General features: G+C 39.1%; 1 protein-coding gene across 1 annotated transcript; it reads right to left on the reverse strand.

The window, feature by feature from the left end:
- Positions 1–276: 276 nt before the first annotated feature.
- LOC106876582 (HAUS augmin-like complex subunit 3) lies at positions 277–19,656 on the reverse strand. Its single transcript, XM_089344713.1, has 14 exons — positions 19,543–19,656; positions 18,502–18,682; positions 16,909–17,022; positions 16,315–16,380; positions 15,711–15,822; positions 14,873–15,052; positions 13,114–13,268; positions 12,130–12,261; positions 10,206–10,380; positions 8,146–8,298; positions 7,156–7,255; positions 4,743–4,899; positions 3,639–3,819; positions 277–2,589 (listed from the first exon to the last, which is right to left on the reverse strand). The coding sequence occupies exons 2-14, from the start codon at positions 18,678–18,680 to the stop codon at positions 2,455–2,457; spliced, it is 1,839 nt and encodes a 612-aa protein (XP_089200839.1). The 5' UTR covers positions 18,681–18,682; positions 19,543–19,656; the 3' UTR covers positions 277–2,454.
- Between the last annotated feature and the right edge of the window lie 264 nt (positions 19,657–19,920).

A 19,920-nucleotide genomic window follows, 5' to 3' on the forward strand; every position in this document is an offset into this window, starting at 1 on the left:
GACATGGCTGTGTGGTTAAAAAGCTTGCTTTGCAATCACATTGTCTCGGGTTCAATCCTGATCAATGCCCCGAATTTGGTTCAATTATGATTTCGATTTCGCTTGCCCCAACAGGTCTTCGCAAGCAGAGTTTAGTGTAATCCGAACGATAAAAACAATACGATTTTTTAAACATCAAATCGCTACGAGGATCCATTTGAGCAAAAAAAAATAAGGACTACAGGGGTCTGTTGGTAAAAAAACAAACAAAACAAAAATGGTCAAGAAACACTGACATAAATAAAAGCTTAATTTATTGAAAAATATATAAATACAATAACAAAATTAAGCAAAAAAAGAAAAAAACAAAGGACCAAATGAAATAATAATAATAATAATCCTTTCTACTACATGTAGAAGGCTTGAAAATTTGGGGGAGGGGACTAGTCGATTACATCGTCCCCCCAATGTTTTACTGACACTTAAGTTATCAACCCCGAAGGGACAAGAGGCAAAGTTGACCTTAGTGGAATTTGAACTCAGAACATGAAAACGGACAAAATGGCACTAAGCATTATGCCTAGAGTGCTAAGGATTCTGCCAGCTCGCTGCCTAAATAATAATAATAATAATAATAATCCTTTTTGGTGAAGGCACAAGGCCTGCAATTTTGGGAGAGGGGAGTAGTTGAATAAATCAACCCCGGTGTTTCACTGGTACTTATTCCATTGACCCCGAAAGGATGGAAGTCAAAGTTGACCTCGGCAGAATGTAAAGATGGACGAAATACCGCTAAGCATTTTGCTTGACGTGGTAGCGATTCTCCCAGCTCACTGCCAAATTATAATAAGACACCAATCAGTTATGACTGACCATAGGATTGCACCTAGAAAGTTACGCTCCCAGGCACAAGTCTGGGCAAGGTGGTTTATGGAAGACCAGCAGACACCCAAGCATACCGGCCTCCTCTCTCCATGCCAATATATTACCCAAGGGAAAGGCAAAGGGGCCGATACAGCTTGGCACCAGTGATATCGCAACTCATTTCTACAGCTGAGTGAACTGGAGCAACGTGAAATAAAGTATCTTGCTCAAGAACACAGCACACAGCCTGGACTAGGAATCAAACTCACTACCTCATGATTGGTCAGTCCAACATTCTAATCACCGAGCCATGTGCCTTCACTAATAATAATAATAATAATAATAGCTTCTCATTTGAACACGAGCAAGCAAATTTTGTGGAAAGAAACCAGTCGATGATTTCAATCAACCTCGAAAAAGATCAAAGGCAAGGTAGGCCATGGCTGGATTTCAAACTAAGAATGTGAAGAGCAGGGGGGAAAAATAAAAAAAAAATGTCACACAGCAATTTCACGTATGCTCTAACAATTCTCCTCGCTTGTTTAATAATTGTTTCAAATTTTGGAGCAACGGACAATAATTTTAAAAGGTGGTATTTGGTCAATTACATTGACCCCCGCCACTAACCATCTGGTTGCTTACTTTATCGACCCTTAAAGAATGACAGGCAAAGACAACTTCAACAGGGCTTGAATTGAGAATGTAAAGGGCCAGGATAAATACTGCTAAGCAATTTTCTGATATTCTGTTGATTCTATCAGCTTGTTTGAACTGAGGCCAAGGACCAGCTAATTCTAATAAAAGAGGTGCACTTGACTAGTATTTTATTTTATGCCCTTTGAAAGGGTGAGGGGCAAATTTAACCCTGATGTGATTTGAATTCAGAATGTAAGGAGCCAGAAGAAATAAAATACCACAAGGCATTTTTCTTTTAATGATTAAAAAAAAAAAACAAAAAGGTAAAGTTAGCTTCTCCAGTCATGCTGACTCATAGGGGCCGGTTTCCCAGTTTTGATAACATACATATTTCCCCACATGGATGGGACGCCGGTCTGTCGCAGGGTTACTCATTTTTGCCAGCTGAGTGGACTGGAGCAACGTGAAATGAAGTGTTTTGCTCAAGAACACAACACATCGCCTGGTCCAGGAATCGAAACCACAATCTTATAATCATGAGTCCAACACCCTAACCACTAAGCTACGCACCTAACCCTTCTGCCAAATCATCACCTATTTTTAAAAACTGTTTTTAATTTAGGCACAAGGCCAACAATTTTGAGGGGAGGGGTATTTAATTAATTACATGAATGCTAATACATATATATATATATGCATAAAGATGTGTATACATACTCAAACACACATGTACACACACACCTTCACATGTATGTACACATACATACTCGTATATACATAAACATACACGTACATATGTATAAGTACATGCACACACTCATACATATACACATACAAACATGTACACATATACACACACATATATAAGACACTGAAAAGACGATTCCTTGAAATCTGATTTGATTCAACATCTTCGTCTGACCTTACGTGATCCCCTGCTATGCCAATGCACGCAGAGGTCAAAGGTCAAACTTTTTACTGGGCAATCTTTTTGGCCTCCACTCGTGATTCCACTGTCTTGACACATTGCTCCAGTTTGGTCGGGTTTGTGTGGAAATACACAAACAGCTCCCTCTCCAGTTCCAGAAATGGATCTGCTTTGCAACGGACCTGGAAAACATAATAATAATAATAGAAGTCATGTTCTATACACATACTTGTGTGTATATATATATGTATATATACATATGTATATATATATATATATATATATATATATAAAAGAGACCAAAGTGTATGTATGCTGCTGTAATTTTATATATAAAAAAAATACAAAAATAGGACAAGAATGCAAAACATCCAGACAGACAACACAAAGAAAACAAGGATGGGTCAATCAGAGTTTTCTTTCCTCAGTCAAGTTCCAGAAACCAGCCGAAATTGCAAAGATAATCTGGAACTCGACTGAGGAAAGAAATCTCCAAATGACCCGTCCTTGTTTTCTTTGTATCGTCTGTCTGGATGTTTTGCGTTCTTGTCCCATTTTTGTAGGAGCCTGGTGTTGCCATCCGGTTTCACCAGTCCTCAGTCAAATCGTCCAACCCATGCTAGCATGGAAAGCGGACGTTAAACGATGATGATGATGATATATATATATGTATATATATATATATATATATATATACACATACACAAAACATCATCACTTCTTAATGATTGTCTTCCATGCTGGATGGTTTAACAGGAGCTGCTAAGCAGGAGGGCTGCACCAAGCTCTACTGTCTGTTTTGGCATGATTTTTATATTGAATGCCCTTCCTAATGCCAACCACTTTGCAGAGTAGACTGGGTGCTTTTCACATGACACCAGCACTGGTAAGGTCTAGTTTGGCATGGATTTTACAGCTGATTGCCCTTCCAAACACCAGCCACTTTACAGTGTGGGCCGGATGATTTTTACACGGCACCGACACTGGCAAGATGAAATAAATAGAGGCTCTTTTGCCTTGCACATTGCATCGGGTGTCATTACATTGTCCCATGTCCACTGGGCCTGAAATTTGTGGGGAGGGGACTAGTTGATCATATCGACTCCGGTGAGCAAAATAAATATGGTAACGAAAGGGTTAACGAAGATAATAATAATAATGATGTTGGCTATCATGATGATGCGGTTAATAACATTAAATAAATAAATAGAAGAAATAAACAAAGAGTTACCTTTTTGTTTTTAAATTCAAGAGCAATGGCTTCCAGATCCTTATACAGGACAGCCAAATTGTCCTTCAGTTTTGAAAGGGTCTCATCAACATCTATTGGTGTCACTAGTACAGTATTAGGGATCGCTTGGTGCTGGGATTCATGGTAAAGTCGATGGATTCCCTTCTGAATAACGGTATTCCTGGACAAACAGACAGCGTTGATTAAGCCTTTAGCATTTAAACTGGCCACATTAGGCCTAAATATCCAACAGGTTTTATGCTTGAACTGGCCAGATCCAGCCTATCACACACATCTTACAAAATCTCAAAGCTATCAGATAGATGCATGACTATTTTAAAACACATCATCATCATCGTTTAACGTCCGCTTTCCATGCTGGCATGAGTTGGACAGCTTGACTGAGGACTGGCAAACCAGAAGGCTGCACCAGGCTCCAATCTGATCTGGCAAGGTTTCTACAGCTGGATGCCCTTCCTAACGCCAACCACTCCGAGAGTGTAGTGGGTGCTTTTTACGTGCCACCAGCACAGAAGCCAGTCAGGCAGCACTGGCAACGAATGGTGTTTTTTACATGCCACGAGCACAGGTGCCTGTCAGGCGGTACAGGCATTGATCACAGCAACGACTTCACTTGACTCAACAGGTCTTCGCAAACACAGTTTATTGCCCTCAACACAATGATAAAAGGTTAAGATTCTTCTCGAGTCATATAGACTCATAGGGCATGCTGTGTGCATATTCCCCACCTGGATGGGGTGCTAGTCCACCACAGGATTACTCATGTTTGCCAGCTGAGTGGACTGGAGCAACGAGAAATGAAGTGTGTTGCTCAAGAACACAATGCATCGCCCGGTCCAGGAACTGAAACCACAGTCTTATGATCAGGAGTCCAAAACCCCCTAATCACTTAGCCACGTATCTCCACACCAACACAATGATAGGGACCAGATAAACACATGCCTCTGCTCACTTGCCAATTCTACACACATACACAGATTCATACATGCGTACACTAACACACACACAAACACACATCCATATTTACACACATGAAAGTGGTGTGAGATATATAGACACTCCACACCACAAGCAGATACTCACATCTTCTGCAGCTTCATTTCACGCTGCTGCTCCAGCTTCTGCAAGTCGTTGATTACCTGATTCGCAGTGGTGTGCAGCGACTCAGCAACACCTTTCATCCTTGCATTGTCAATGTACAGCAGATCTGCAGTGTTATCAGTGTCATCACAAATTGTAGCTGAAACGAGACACATAGGGATATATATATATACATATATATAATCATAAATATACAGGGATTAGCATTGAGTTGCTTCTCCAACATACTGAAAATTTAGAAATAGCAGTCAAAGAACTACTGATTCTAAACTACAAATTTTTCTCTAAACGGATGGCGATATTTATGGCACACATAGAACAAAAAACCGGAGGGAAAAGCATAAACAAAACAAGTCTTTAGTTAATCGGATACGATCGTTTCATGGTTAAGAGAATGAAAATTTCTCTATTCCAAATCTTCAGTCCAATATTCTGATAAATTTGAAAGTGTCTCTAAAAAAATTCACGGTAATTTTTGGCCATGCGACACCAAAAATCAACGATAAGAAAGGCACTTACGAATTCATCGGCTAGTGAGTTCAGGCATCCCATCTCAAAGGGACTATTTGTGACGCACATGGAATAGATTTCTTTGAGATGGGATGCCTGAACTCACTAGCCGATGAATTCGTAAGTGCCTTTCTTATCGTTGATTTTTGGTGTCGCATGGCCAAAAATTACCGTGAATTTTTTTAGAGACACTTTCAAATCTATCAGAATATCGGACTGAGGATTGGAATAGGGATTTTTCATTCTCTTAACCATGAAACGATCGTATCCGATTAACTAAAGACTTGTTTTGTTTATGCTTTCCCCTCCGGTTTTTTGTTCTATGTGTGCCATAAATATCGCCATCCATTTAGAGAAAAATTTGTAGTTTAGAATCAGTAGTTCTTTGACTGCTATTTCTAAATTTTCAGTATGTTGGAGAAGCAACTCAATGCTAATCCCTGTATATTTATGTAGATAAATGGTTTTACCGATAAAGGTTTTTTCATACTGAACTACTTGGCAAAATTGTTAATTATTAATTCTATTATTAATTGACTATTCCCTGCCCTTATTCTTGTGTATTCTTGTATATTTTATATATATATATATATATATATATATATATATATATATATATATATATCTTCGAAACGTAGAGTTAGAATAGAGGCAGCTGATGAATAATTCCAAGTTGCTTTCTGTTTTCCTATGTGTTCGTTCCGTTGTCTGTAGTACATTGTTCTAACGTCCTGTACCCTGATATGCATCTATATACACATGTAGATGAAAGTATATACATATGTGTGTATACATGCATATATATTTTTTGTATTATATATATACACACATATACATATATATATATATATATATATATATATATAGTGAGACAGAGTGCACATTAGAAGCAGTTGGAAGGGTGTGGATTAAAGAAAATTGAGGCTGTTATTTCTAGTATATAGAGTGACCACATCGAGGTCTCACTCTCTCATGTTTTCTGCTGATTATTTTTCTTCTTAACCCTTTTGTTACAATATTTCTGTTGAGATGCTCTGTGTTTCTTTCAATTAATTTTAAATATAACAAAGAATTTAATAAAATAACTTTGTTATCTTTAAACTAGTGTTAGGAACATAAATTGTGACTAAGGTTTGGTGGAAGATTTTAATTCAAAACTTATGAAAACAAGACATTTGTACTCAGAGCCAGAGCCGGTTTCAGCCGGGTTGGTACCAAAAAGGGTTAAGAATTGTTTCTCTATTGTATATTTTAACCCTCTTGTTACCATATTTCTGTTGAGATGCCTTGTGTTTCTTTCAATTATTTTTAAATACAACAAAGAATTTAGTAAAATAACTTCGTTATCATTAAACTAGTGTTAGGAACATAAATTGTGACTAAGGTTTGGTGGAAGATTTTAATTCAAAACTTATGAAAACAAGACATTTGTACTCAGAGCCAGAGCCGGTTTGGTACCAAAAAGGGTTAAGAATTGTTTCTCTATTGTATATTTTAACCCTCTTGTTACCCTATTTCTGTTGAGATGCCTTGTGTTTCTTTCAATTAGTTTTAAATATAACAAAGAATTTAGTAAAATAACTTCGTTATCTTTAAACTAGTGTTAGGAACATAAATTGTGACTAAGGTTTGGTGGAAGATTTTAATTCAAAACATTATGAAAACAAGACATTTGTGTACTCAGAGCCAGAACCGGTTTCAACCGGGTTGGTAACGAGAGGGTTAAATGGTAATAATGTAGATGATGATAACATTAACAGATTTGATGAGAAGGAAAATAAAACAAAGTAAATAGGGGAAGACGAGGAATGAACAAACAAGACTCCCCCCCCCCCGCTGCCATTGATACACTCCCGCTTGCTCCCAAGACATCAGATGAACTTACGGCTGGTGAGAATGGTTTTCAAGGTTTTCAAGAATTTGTTCTTGTAAGACAATGCATTCTTGGCTTCTACATTTGCCGGGGTGTAGTTGTCTAGGAGAGCCTACAAAAGAAAACAGAAAAAAAAAACAAAAAAAAAAAACACTCAACAAAACATGAACTCTATGTATGTGTGTGTGTGTGCGCGCATGTATCTCTTATCTTTCTTCTTTACTTGTGTCAGTCAGTTGACAGCGGCCATGCTGGAGCACCACCTTGAAGAGTTCAGTCAAACAAATTGACCCCAAGACTTATTTTCTTTTTAAGTATAGAACTTATTCTATCAGTCATTTTTGCCAAACCGCTAAGTTACAGGAACACAAACACACCAACACCAGTTATCAAGCAGTGAGGGGGGGGGGGGGCAAACATAGATACAAAGACACACACACACACACATATGAAACAGGCTTCTTTCAGTTTCCATCAACCAAATTCACTCACGAGGCTTTGGTCAGCCTGAGGCTATAGTAAAAGACATTTGCCCAAGGTACCACGCAGTGGGACTGAACCCGGAACCATCTGGGCAAATGTCTTTTACTATAGCCTCAGGCTGACCAAAGCCTTGTGAGTGGATTTGGTTGATGGAAACTGAAAGAAGCCTGTTGCATATCTGTGTGTGTGTGCGTCTTTGTATCTATGTTTGCCCCCCCCCCCTCGATAACCGATGTTGGTGTGTTTGTGTTCCTGTGCTTAGAACAGGAACATATATATATATGCGTGTGTATATGTTTGTCCCCTCCCCCAACATCGTTTGACAACCGATGCTGGTGTGTTTACGTCCCCGTAACTTAGCGGTTCGGCAAAAAGAGCGATAGAATAAGTACTAGACTTACAAAGAATAAGTCCTGGGGTCAATTTGCTCGAATAAAGGCAGTGCTCCAGCATGGCCGCAGTCAAATGACTGAAACAAAAGTAAAAGAGTAAAAGAGTAAGTAACGCCATTCAAATTACCTGCCTAGACTTGCTCTGGCTTTTCATCATGGACAGCGCCATGTAGACCGAAGTTAGCAAATGGTGCATGTTGAGTTGGTTTCCATTTTCAACTTGGCAGCAAGTCGAGACGAACTCATATCGGGCTTTCTGCAACAAGACCTGTTCCAGCACCTGAAGAAATTTTAAAATAAAAGAAACAAAGAAAATACAGTATTCCTGACTTTAGAGATTGGTCATAATAACAGAAAAAAAAAAAATAAATAAATAAATAAATGAGCGGCCGTGTGGTAAGTAGCTTACTTACCAGCCGCATGGTTCGGGGTTCAGTTCCACTGCGTGGCACTTTGGGCAAGTGTCTTCTACTATAGCCTCGGGCCGACCAAAGCCTTGTGAGTAGATTTGGTAGACGGAAACTGAAAGAAGCCCATATATATATATACATATATATATATATATATATATACGTGTGTGTGTGTTTGTGTGTATATGTGTGTGGTAAGTAGCTTGCTAACGAACCACATGGCTCCAGGTTCAGTCCTACTGCGTGGCACCTTGGGCAAGTGTCTTCTACTATAGCCTCGTGTCGACCAAAGCCTTGTGAGTGGATTTGGTAGACGAAAACTAAAAGAAGCCCGTCGTATATATATATATATATATATATATATATATATGCTAGCATGGGTTGGACGATTTGACTGAGGACTGGTGAAACCGGATGGCAACACCAGGCTCCAATTAGATTGGAGCCTGGTGTTGCCATCCGGTTTCACCAGTCGTCAGTCAAATCGTCCAACCCATGCTAGCATAGAAAGCGGACGTTAAACGATGATGATGATGATGATATATATATATATGTATATATGTGTGTGTGTGTGTGTGTGTGTGTGTGTGTGTGTGTGTGTGTGTGTGTGTGTGTGTTTGTCCCTCCACCATCACTTGACAACCGATGTTGGTGTGTTTACGTACCCGTAACTTAGCGGTTTGGCAAAAGAGATCGATAGAATAAGTACTAAGCTTACAAAGAATAAGTCCTGGAGTCGATTTGCTCGACTAAAGGTGGTGCTCCAGCATGGCCGCAGTCAAATGACTGAAACAAGTAAAAGAGTAAACCTTTTTCTAGCCATATTTCTGTTGAAATACACTGCATTTGTTTCAACCAGTTTTGAAAATAATTAAGAAAAATTTAATCAAATAACTTTGTCATTATTAATTTTCCTTACTCTTTACTCGTTTACTTGTTTCAGTCTTTTTGACTGTGGCCATGCTGGAGCACCGCCTTTAGTCAAGCAAATCGACCCCAGGACTTATTCTTTAGAAGCCTAGTACGTATTCTATCGGACCCTATTGCCGAACCGCTAAGTTACGGGGACGTAAACACACCAGCATCAGTTGTCAAACGATGTTGGGGAGACAAAGACAGACACACAAACACACACAAGCACATATATATATATGTATATATATATATATATATATATATATATATATATATATATATATATATATATACATATATACGACGGGCTTCTTTCAGTTTCCGTCTACCAAATCCACTCACAAGGCTTTGGTCGGCCTGAGGCTATAGTAGAAGACACTTGCCCAAGGTGCCACGCAGTGGGACTGAACCCGGGACCATGTGGTTGGTAAGAAAGCTACTTACCACACAGCCACTCCTTTGTTGAAATACTTGTCGTTTGTTTCAATTAATTTTGAAAATAAGAATTTAATAAAATAACTGCCATTATTAAGCTGGTGTTTTACAGCATAAAAAAACACCAGCGATAGTTCTACATAAAAAAAAAAAAACATTGGCGATAGTGCTGCATAAAAGGCACTGGTGATGGTGCCAGGTAAAAAGCATGCAGTACACTCTGTAAAGTGGTTGGGGACAGGAAGAGCACCCGGCTATAGAAAGTACACCAAAGCAGACAACTGGAGCCAGGTGCAGCCCTCTGGCTTGCCAGCTCTTGTCAAACAGTCCAACCCATGCCAGCATGGAAAGCAGATTTTAAACGATGATCGATGGTGATGATGATAATTACCTAGCAAAAAAAAAAAAAAAAAAACCCCATACCCACCTGGTTCAGCTGGTCCAGATAGTGTTCCTTCCGAGCCAACTTCAGGTCATAATAACAATCCAAAATCTTGTTCTCTTGACGTAATCTGTTCTGTTGGATGATGGGCAGAAGATCATTCTTAAACAGATTAACCATACCGGAACTGGACCGCAGTTTCTTGGCATCTTCTTTTAGTCTAAAATATAGTATGAATTTATGAGTATCTATCTAGCTATATAATATATACATACATATTATATATATATAATATAATAATAATAATATGACAACGTTTCTCGAAAAGAAATGGAAAAACTTTCAAAATACAAAGACCTGGAAATAGAGATAACTCGAATGTGGAATCTAAAAACAGAAACAATTCCTATCATAGTAGGCACCTTAGGTATAATAAAAAAATATTCAGACAAATACATAACAAAAACACCAGGACTTACAAATATATATGACATACAGAAAATTGCACTACTGGGCACTGCACACATCCTACGCAAAACACTTTCAATACAGTAAACATAAGAGCACCACAACAAACCACAGCACATACCCAAGGCGCACAGAGCTGCGCTCGGTAGTGAAGTGAAAGCACGTTATAAAAAATAAAACTACTGAACAATAATAATAATAATAAATGCTCCCTTTTAAAGCCTAGCCAGGCTCATGGGCCCCGGTTTCCCGGTTTCAATGGCGTATGTGTCCCCCAGCTGGACAGGACGCAAGTCCATCGCAGCGTTATTCATTTTTGCCAACTGAGTGGACTGGAGCAACGTGAAATGAAGTGTTTTGCTCAAGAACACAACGCGTCGCCCGGTCCAGGAATCGAAACCACAATCTTACGATCATGGTGCTGACACCCTAACCACTAAGCCACGCACCTCCACATATATAATATAGGGTAAAATTAATTAATTAATTAATTAATTAACCAAGCAATTAATAATTAATAATTTTACCAAGTAGTCAGTATGTTAAAAAAAAACCTTTTTAGGTAAATTATACAAAATATTTTATAATTATATACATAATTATAATCAGGGGTCAGCTAAGTGCCTTGCCACATACTGAATTAGAAATAGATGCTAATGTCTTTTCAACTACCATAAAAATCTCTGAGACAACCGCACACTTTTTTATGTCGGTAAAAAGAGAAATGATGAATCCACATGACTTCGGTTAACCACAGACGCATTTTGAATTTAAAATAAATTATATTTACCTATTTTTCTCAGTGTGCAAGTTATAAATTTGCGAGTGTTAGGATTAAATATGTACGCGATCAAGCGTCATCGCATAACTGATATTCAACTGCACTCCCAAAAATATACAGTTGAATGTGATACGTATTTATCTTTTATACATACCCACGTGTGTTTAACGACCTATATATTACAATGGGGAAGGCCGGTTTATGGGGGTCAGATACCGGCCGAATGCTCTACCATTAAGCTAAACTGCCCATTGACAACAATGTCTGTCAAATTTAACCCTTTGGTGTTTAAGCCGGCCATATCCAGCCCAAATATTCTACATGATTTACATTCAAACTGGCCATATCTAGCCCCTCACACCTAACCTTCAATGACATTCTAAGAATAAACTATCTCACCATCGAAACTTCAAAGCTGTAAGATAATGTATGATTAATTCAAAACAATTTGAGTGAAAAAAGTATGATATTTAACAGATTAATCTGAACACTAAAGGGTTAATGCTAAATAATTATAGCTTTTGAAATGCAACATTTGGTAAACAAATTTTGGAAGCATCAGATGTTTCATATTTTACAGAAAAATGAAAGAAAAAGCAATGAACACATTTACTAGGAATTACATGGTTTTGCATGATATCATCGAGATCATAGCAAAAGAAGAAGAAAAAAAACCTAATGATTGGGAGAGAACACAGAGAACATAAAAGTGAAACTCACTTTGCTTGATAAATCCAGTTGATCTTCCTCTCACGTAACGCTGTTAGCTTCACCTCCAAAGCACGTTTAGAAGCTGTCATGTACTCATGATTGATCTTGGCAGTTATTAACGACTTCTCGCTGTTTGGATAACTAATTAACGAAACAAATAAAGAAACAGGAAGGAATAATAAACGAACCACAAGTTAATGTCAACAAGGTCTGAGACCAACTTTTATCTTTTACTTGTTTCAATCGTTTGACTGCTGCGGTCAAGCTGGGGCACTGTCTTGGAGAATTTTTAGTTGAATGTATCAACCTCAGTATTGTGCTGGACTGTTAAGTTACGGGAATGTAAACACACCAACACCCGTGGACAAACACAAATATATATATATCATCATCATCATTTAACGTCCACTTTCCATGCTAGCATGAGTTGGATGATTTGACTGAGAACTGGTAAACCAGATGGCTACACCAGGCTCCAATCTGATTTGGCAGAGTTTCTACAGCTGGATGCCCTTCCTAACGCCAACCACTCCGAGAGTGTAGTGGGTACTTTTACGTGCCACCGGCACGAAGGCCAGTCATATATATATATATATATATATATATATATATATATATATATATATATGTGACAGGCTTCTTTCAGTTTTCACCTACCAAATTCACTCACAAGACTTTGGTTAGCCTGAGGCTATAGTGCTGGTGTCACGTAAAAAGCACTGGTGATGGTGCCACGTGAAAAGAACTGGTGATGGTGCCATGTATAAAGCACCCAATACACACTGTAAAGTGGTTGGCATTATGAAGGGCATCCAGCTATAGAAGCATTGCCAGAACAGACAGTTGGAGCCTGGTGCAGTCCCCCCCCCCAGCCTTACCAGTTCCTGTCAAACTATCCAGCCCATGTTAGCATGGAAAACGGACATTAAAATAATATTAATGGTGATGATAATGGTGTTTAGGTTGCTTAGAAAAGATAAGAAGCCAACTTACATGTTGCAAATTCGTCTGATTTCTTTGTTGATTGTGTCGGACATATCTTCCGATGGTCCCCGGACCAAGGAGATCTCCGGTCTGGAGATCCCAAGTAAATCGAACTTGCTCTTGATGTTGTCCTTGTCTGAGCGGAAGCTGAATTTCTCCAATTGCTGCCAACAGGGGACATTTGGGAAAAAAATATTATAATTAGAGCTCTGTTTACATCATTATGAGGCAGAGGGGGAGGGCAGCAAGCTGTCAGAATCGTTAGCACACTGGATGAAATGCTAACCAGTGTTTTGCCTGTCACTATGTTCTGAGTTCAAATTCCACTGAGGTCGACCTTGCCTTCCATCCTTTTGGGGGTCGCTATAATTGACGAGTTCCCTCCCTCAAAATTTCAGGCCTTGTGCCTATACCAGAATGGATTATTATTATCATCATTATTAAGGTGCTGAGCTGACAGATTCGTTAGCAAGCTGGGCATAATGGTATTTCACCCATCGCTACGTTCTGAGTTCAAATTCTGCCAGGGTCAACTTTGCCTTTCATGCTTTCAGGGGTCAATAAATTAAGTACCAGTGAAACACTGGGGGTTGATGTAACCAGCTAGTCCCCTTCCAACAAATTTCAGGCCTTGTGCCTTCAGCAGAAAGATTATTATGAGGCTGGGCGAAATGCTAAGCGGTATTTCATCTGTTTTCACGATCTGAGTTCAAGTTCTGCCATGGTTAACTTTGGCTTTTGGGGGTCAATAAAATAAGTACCAGTTATGTACTGAGGTCAATGCAATCGACTAAACCACTCCCCGAAATTGCTAGCCTTGTGCCAAAATTTAGATTATTATTATGAGCCAGGGGGAAAGAAAGAAATGGAGGGCAGGAAAGAGGGACAGAGGTAGGGAGATTACATTAAATAATGTAGTCCAAGATACACTGTGTATATAAACAGTGGGATGGTCACAACAGGAAGACACTTGATCATATGTCTGCTGGAGCAAGATTGACTCAGGGCTAAAGAACAACAACAACAACAACAAGAAAAGACACATTAGATGATGGACTCCTAGATACACAGTTATCTTGAACGAAAGACTGAATGGTCACAGCTGGCATGCATTTGATCACAGATCTGCTGGGTCAGCTCTGACCTGGGGTTAACCAACAAGGAATGGCACATATGTAATGTAGTTCAACGTACACTATGCCTGAATTAAAAAAAAACAGGATGGTCATGGGTGGAACATACTTGATCACAAATCTGCTGGATCAAGACCGACTTGGGGGAGGGGGCCAGTCGATTAGATCGACCCCAGTATGCAACTGGTACTCAATTTATCGACCCTGAAAGGATGAACTCAGAATGTAGTGGCAGACAAAATACCGCTAAGCATTTCGCCCGGCGTGCTAATGTTTCTTATTTCTTTATTGCCCACAAGGGGCTAAACATAGAGGGGACAAACAAGGACAGACAAAGGGATTAAGTCAATTACATTGACCCCAGTGCGCAACTGGTACTTAATTTATCGACCCCGAAAGGATGAAAGGCAAAGTCGACCTTGGCGGAATTTGAACTCAGAATGTTAAGACAGACGAAATATCGCTAAGCATTTCACTTGGTATGCTAATGTCTCTGCCAGCTCACCGCCAGTTCGAAGGAAATATTAGCCAGTTTCCATACTTTCTATGAGTAAGCAAATAAGAAATAACAGTAGCTACCCAAGGACAAAAATTGTGTTACAAGGTGTAATTATAAACGAGACCAGCCTACCTACCTGCATGAACTGCTTCCTGAAGAAACCGTCTATTTCCGAAGAAAACTTGTCCTCGACATCATAGTAGTCCCCTAACTGTAGATGAGAGAAGTAGTGGACTTGGCTCCTGTCTTTCGATGGCTGCAGCTGGTCTGAGATTGTCTGGACAGTCTTCACCAGTTGTAGCACAGATTTGTTCATCTGTAATATCAACATAATAATATATAAAGGAATGAATGGGGTACAAACTTAAAGGGTTTAGTCCCCTCATGGCCACAAAATAACCTCAGCACTCCCACTCCAATTTTTATGTATAAATAAATATTTTCTATTATACTATTTCATATATACTATAAATCATTTGATATTCAATACAATATTATATAATTTATATACAATATTGTAAGAATAATATAATAAACTTATAACATACCCCAATTCACTGCCTTCCTCTCGAAGCCTTCTTTTTCTCTGTCGCCCCCTCCCCACAACCCCCTTAGGTAAATATACATATATATATATATATACATATATATATATATATATATATATATATATTGTCGTTCATCGTTTAATGTCCGCTTTCCATGCTAGCATGGGTTGGACGATTTGACTGAGGACTGGTGAAACCGGATGGCAACACCAGGCTCCAATCTAAATTTGGCAGAGTTTCTACAGCTGGATGCCCTTCCTAACGCCAACCACTCAGAGAGTGTAGTGGGTGCTTTTACATGTCACCTGCACGAAGGCCAGTCAGGCGATACTGGCAACGGCCACGCTCGAAATGGTGTCTTTTATGTGCCACCCGCACAAGCCAGTCCAGGGATACAGACATACACATACACATATATGTACATACCAGATGTGCATCTTCATAACAGGTCTGCTCAGCTTTGGTGTAGTCATCCTGGGCCTTCTCAATCAAGACATGAGTTTTGGTGATGCGTGCTCTAATCACAGAGTTCTGATGCCTAGAAACAGAAATAGAAACAAAAAAAAAAAACGCATCAAATTTCATCGAAGAATTTATACATCTTATTCTAATTCTTCACTACTATTTGCAGCAAATGTTCTAATGGCTTTGGAGGTTTTGTATACTCACTGGATATTTTCTTTAATACATATACATAGGCGCAGGAGTGGCTGTGTGGTAAGTAGCTTGCTTACCAACCACATGGTTCCGGGTTCAGTCCCACTGCATGGCACCTTGGGAAAGTGTCTTCTACTATAGCCTCTGGCCGACCAAAGCCTTGTGAGTGGATTAGGTAGACGGAAACTGAAAGAAGCCCGTCGTATATATGTATATATATATATGTGTGTGTGTGTGTGTGTGTGTTTGTCCCCCCAGTTCTCACTCTCCCCCTGTCTGCACCTCTCACGCAAATAAATAAATAAAATAGTACGTGTATGGGGGGGGGGGGGCATACATGCATGGATTTATGTATGCGAGCAGATATACTTACTCCATCGGTGACTTGCTCTGCAGTAACATGTCCTTCCTCTTCAGACAAATCTCCAATTCCTCATCACTGCAAAACAAAATGACCAATTGAATTTAGACATTTCAGACATCAAACAAAACATAAATGAAGCTTATATATAACTGAGAGAGAGAGAGAGAGAGAGAGAGAGAGAGAGAGAGAGGGAGAGAGAGAGAGAGAGAGAGAGAGAGAGAGAGAGAGAGAGAGAGAGAGAGAGAGAGACCAGAGTTAGGCTGACACAAAGACACACACGTATGTATATACGACGGGATTCTTCCAGTTACCGTCCGTCTACCAAAATCACTCACAAAGCTTTGCTTGCCCCAAGTCCATAGAAGACACTTGCCGAAGACATCTCACAGTGGGACTGAACCCAGAACCATGTGCTTAGGAAGCAAGCAAGCTTCTTACCATACAGACACATCTCTATGTGTGTGTATGTATGTATATATATATATATATACACACACACACATACACATATATATATATACACACACTAGCAGAAATCAGCTTTTCTAGCACAAAAATGGCCATAGGATAGCCCAGTTGTCTTATAGAAATTTGAATACTCACAGCAGTTTTTCCTTTGATGCAAGAAGTTCCTTTTTCTTTTTCATGTCTACTAAAGCTTCAGACAATTTACTCCCTTCAAGAATTTCGGCACCAGAATCTACCAGTTGATCAAACCTAATAAAAGAAAAAAAAATAATAATGAAAACAAACAACTGTCATGGAAAGACTGGTTCCTAATAAGCTTTTTAAATTTTTCAATTCTAATAATGATATAAATTTGAAACTGTTCACATTTAATTCTGTTTTGGAACTGAATCTCAAAGACAAAATGATTTAAATTAAAAACTTCCTTAAGAATTTCATCTTATGTTCTAAATACTAGATTAATAATGACAAAGTTATTTTCTTAAATCCTTAATTATTTTCAAAATTAATTTAAACAAAATAGAGTACATTTCAACAGAAATATGGTAACAAAAGGGTTAAAGCGATCTAAATTAAAAACTTTGATCAAAATTTCATGTTAAGGTGTCTTCTAAATTACTAGCTTAATAATGACAAAATTTTACATTTATGAATTTGTGTTGCAAGATTTCTGATGTGGATCTGTGTGTTGAAACAAATATTGTTGTATTTCAGGATGGAATTTTTTTTTTTTTCGTTTATTGCTGTTCTTATTCTAACTCCTGTCGTAACCGACAGAGCTCCACAATTTCGGTAAGGTCATTTTTCTAAAAGTCAATACGATTAACAGATGGTCCAATGGCGTTGGTGAAGAATTTTCCCTTCTCATCTATAGTAATAAGTCAGTGTACCAAAACAAGTTCAGAGTTATCTCCCTTGTAGTCTTTTACTAACTCGCTTGGTGCAGTGTGTTGCAACGACATGGTTTCAGTTCTTGTCCCACCACAGCACCTTGGGCAAGTATCTTCTACTATAGCCCCAAACCGACCAATGCTTCGTGGGTTCGACAGGCGCTGACCTGTCTTCAGGGGCAGAAGTACAGGCTAAGTACCTCGGAGTAGAGAAATCAACAACATGCTGCTTTTTTTTTCCCTTTATTCCTTTACTTGTTTCAGTCATTTGACTGTGGCCATGCTGGAGCACCGCCTTCAGCCAACTCGATCACCCCCAGGACTGATAGAATAAGTACTAGGCTTCCAAAGAATAAGTCCTAGGGTCAATTTCCTTGACTTAATGCGGTGCTCCAGAATGGCCACAGTCAAATGACAAAAACAAGTAAAAGAATACAAGAAGAGAATATATATATCTATATAGGTGCAGGTGTGGCTGTGTGGGAAGAATTTTGCTTCCTCACCAAATAGTTCTGGGTTCAGTTCCACAGCATGGCACCTTGGGTAAGTGTCTTCTACTATAGCCTCGGGCCGACCAAAGCCTTGCGAGTGGATTTGGTGGGCGGAAACTAAAAGAAGCACATCATATATGTGTGTGTGTGTGTGTGTCCCACTACTGCTTGATAACCAGTAACTTAGTAGTTCAGCAAAAGAGACTGATAGAATAAGTACCAGGCTTAACAAAAAAAACAAAAAAAAATCGAGGCATGGCCGTATTCTCATGGCTGAAACTAGTGAAAAATAACAAAAAATAAATGTAATATATAAAAAAGGTTTCTATTAGGATCCATTTGCTTACCTTTGCATTTCTGTAGGGGCCACCACATGCTTGGAATTAAGGGTCTTGCAAAACCAGGTGATAAACGACCGAGTTGCCTCTTGGTTGGCAAAGTGACGATCAAAGAATTGAGCGCTCAGCTTCTCCGCTTTAGGATACTGCAAATTGCGGAGGGTGTTCATAAAAGCGTCTCCGCTCATTTCTGGAACCACATGAAAATAAATAATAATAAAATAGTTGACAAAAGACAGAGGTGGGGAATCATCATTGTTTAACGTCCGTTTTCCATGCTGGCATGGGTTGGATGGTGTGCCTTTTACGAGCCGCCGGCATGGGGAGCCAGTCAGGTGTTACTGGCATCGACCACAACTACAATTTCCATTGGCTGTGTGTTAAGTAGCTTGCTTGCGAACCACATGATTCTAGGTTCAGTCCCACTCCGTGGCACCTTGGGCACGTGTCTTCTACTATAGCCTCGGGCCGACCAAAGCCTTGTGAGGGGATTTGGTAGACGGAAACTGAAAGAAGCCCGTCGTATATATATGTATATGTGTGTTTGTGTGTGTGTATGTGTCTGTATTTGTCCCCCCCAATATCGCTTGACAACCGATGGTGGTGTGCTTAGGTCCCCGTAATGTAGCGGTTCGGCAAAAGAGACCCGATAGAATAAGTACTAGGCTTCCAAAGAATAAGTCCCAGGGCCGCAGTCAAATGACTGAAACAAGTAAAAGAATAAAAACATACAAGCTATAAGGGCTTATATGGGGGTGATTAAACTAAAATTCCGCCGTCAGAACTGCTAGTAATAGCAGCCACATCTCTCTCAAACCTACGAGAGACACATGAGATAATATAATCTCCTAGATAAAAAATATGCCTGAAGGATATATATATACATATATAGACTTTGATACTCAGATCATCGGGGTTCTCAATCAAGTCCGGCCTAGGGCTAAAAAAACAACGACTAAATTAATTGCTGAAAAAAATCCTAAAAATGGCGCGGCAATAGAAAAATAAACAATATTCACAATTTCATAACATCATCAAACAGACACTTACTGGTTTCTGTAAATGTTATCTCCGATATATAATCAGTAAATTCGATGACAATCAATAAGTCGATGATCTGTGATTAATCCACATCTTGACGGTCCTCCGTAGAAAGTTTGTATAAACCGCTATTTGTCAATCGGAGTGATTTGATTGGATAAAATTTGACTTTATTTCGACCAACCAAAAGACAGCATTATATTTACTGCTTTAATTTTATGTCTTCATATGTGTGTGTGTGTATATATATATGTATGTAGATGGAGGCGCAATGGCCTTGTGGTTAGGACAGTGGACTCGCGGTTTCGATTCCCAGATCGGGCGTTGTGAGTGTTTATTGAGTGAAAACACCTAAAGCTCCACGAGGCTCCGGCAGGGGATGGTGGC

The sequence above is a fragment of the Octopus bimaculoides genome, chromosome 28 (assembly GCF_046866305.1).
Source record: "Octopus bimaculoides isolate indiv1 chromosome 28, ASM4686630v1, whole genome shotgun sequence".
In the NCBI taxonomy this organism is placed as follows: domain Eukaryota; kingdom Metazoa; phylum Mollusca; class Cephalopoda; order Octopoda; family Octopodidae; genus Octopus; species Octopus bimaculoides.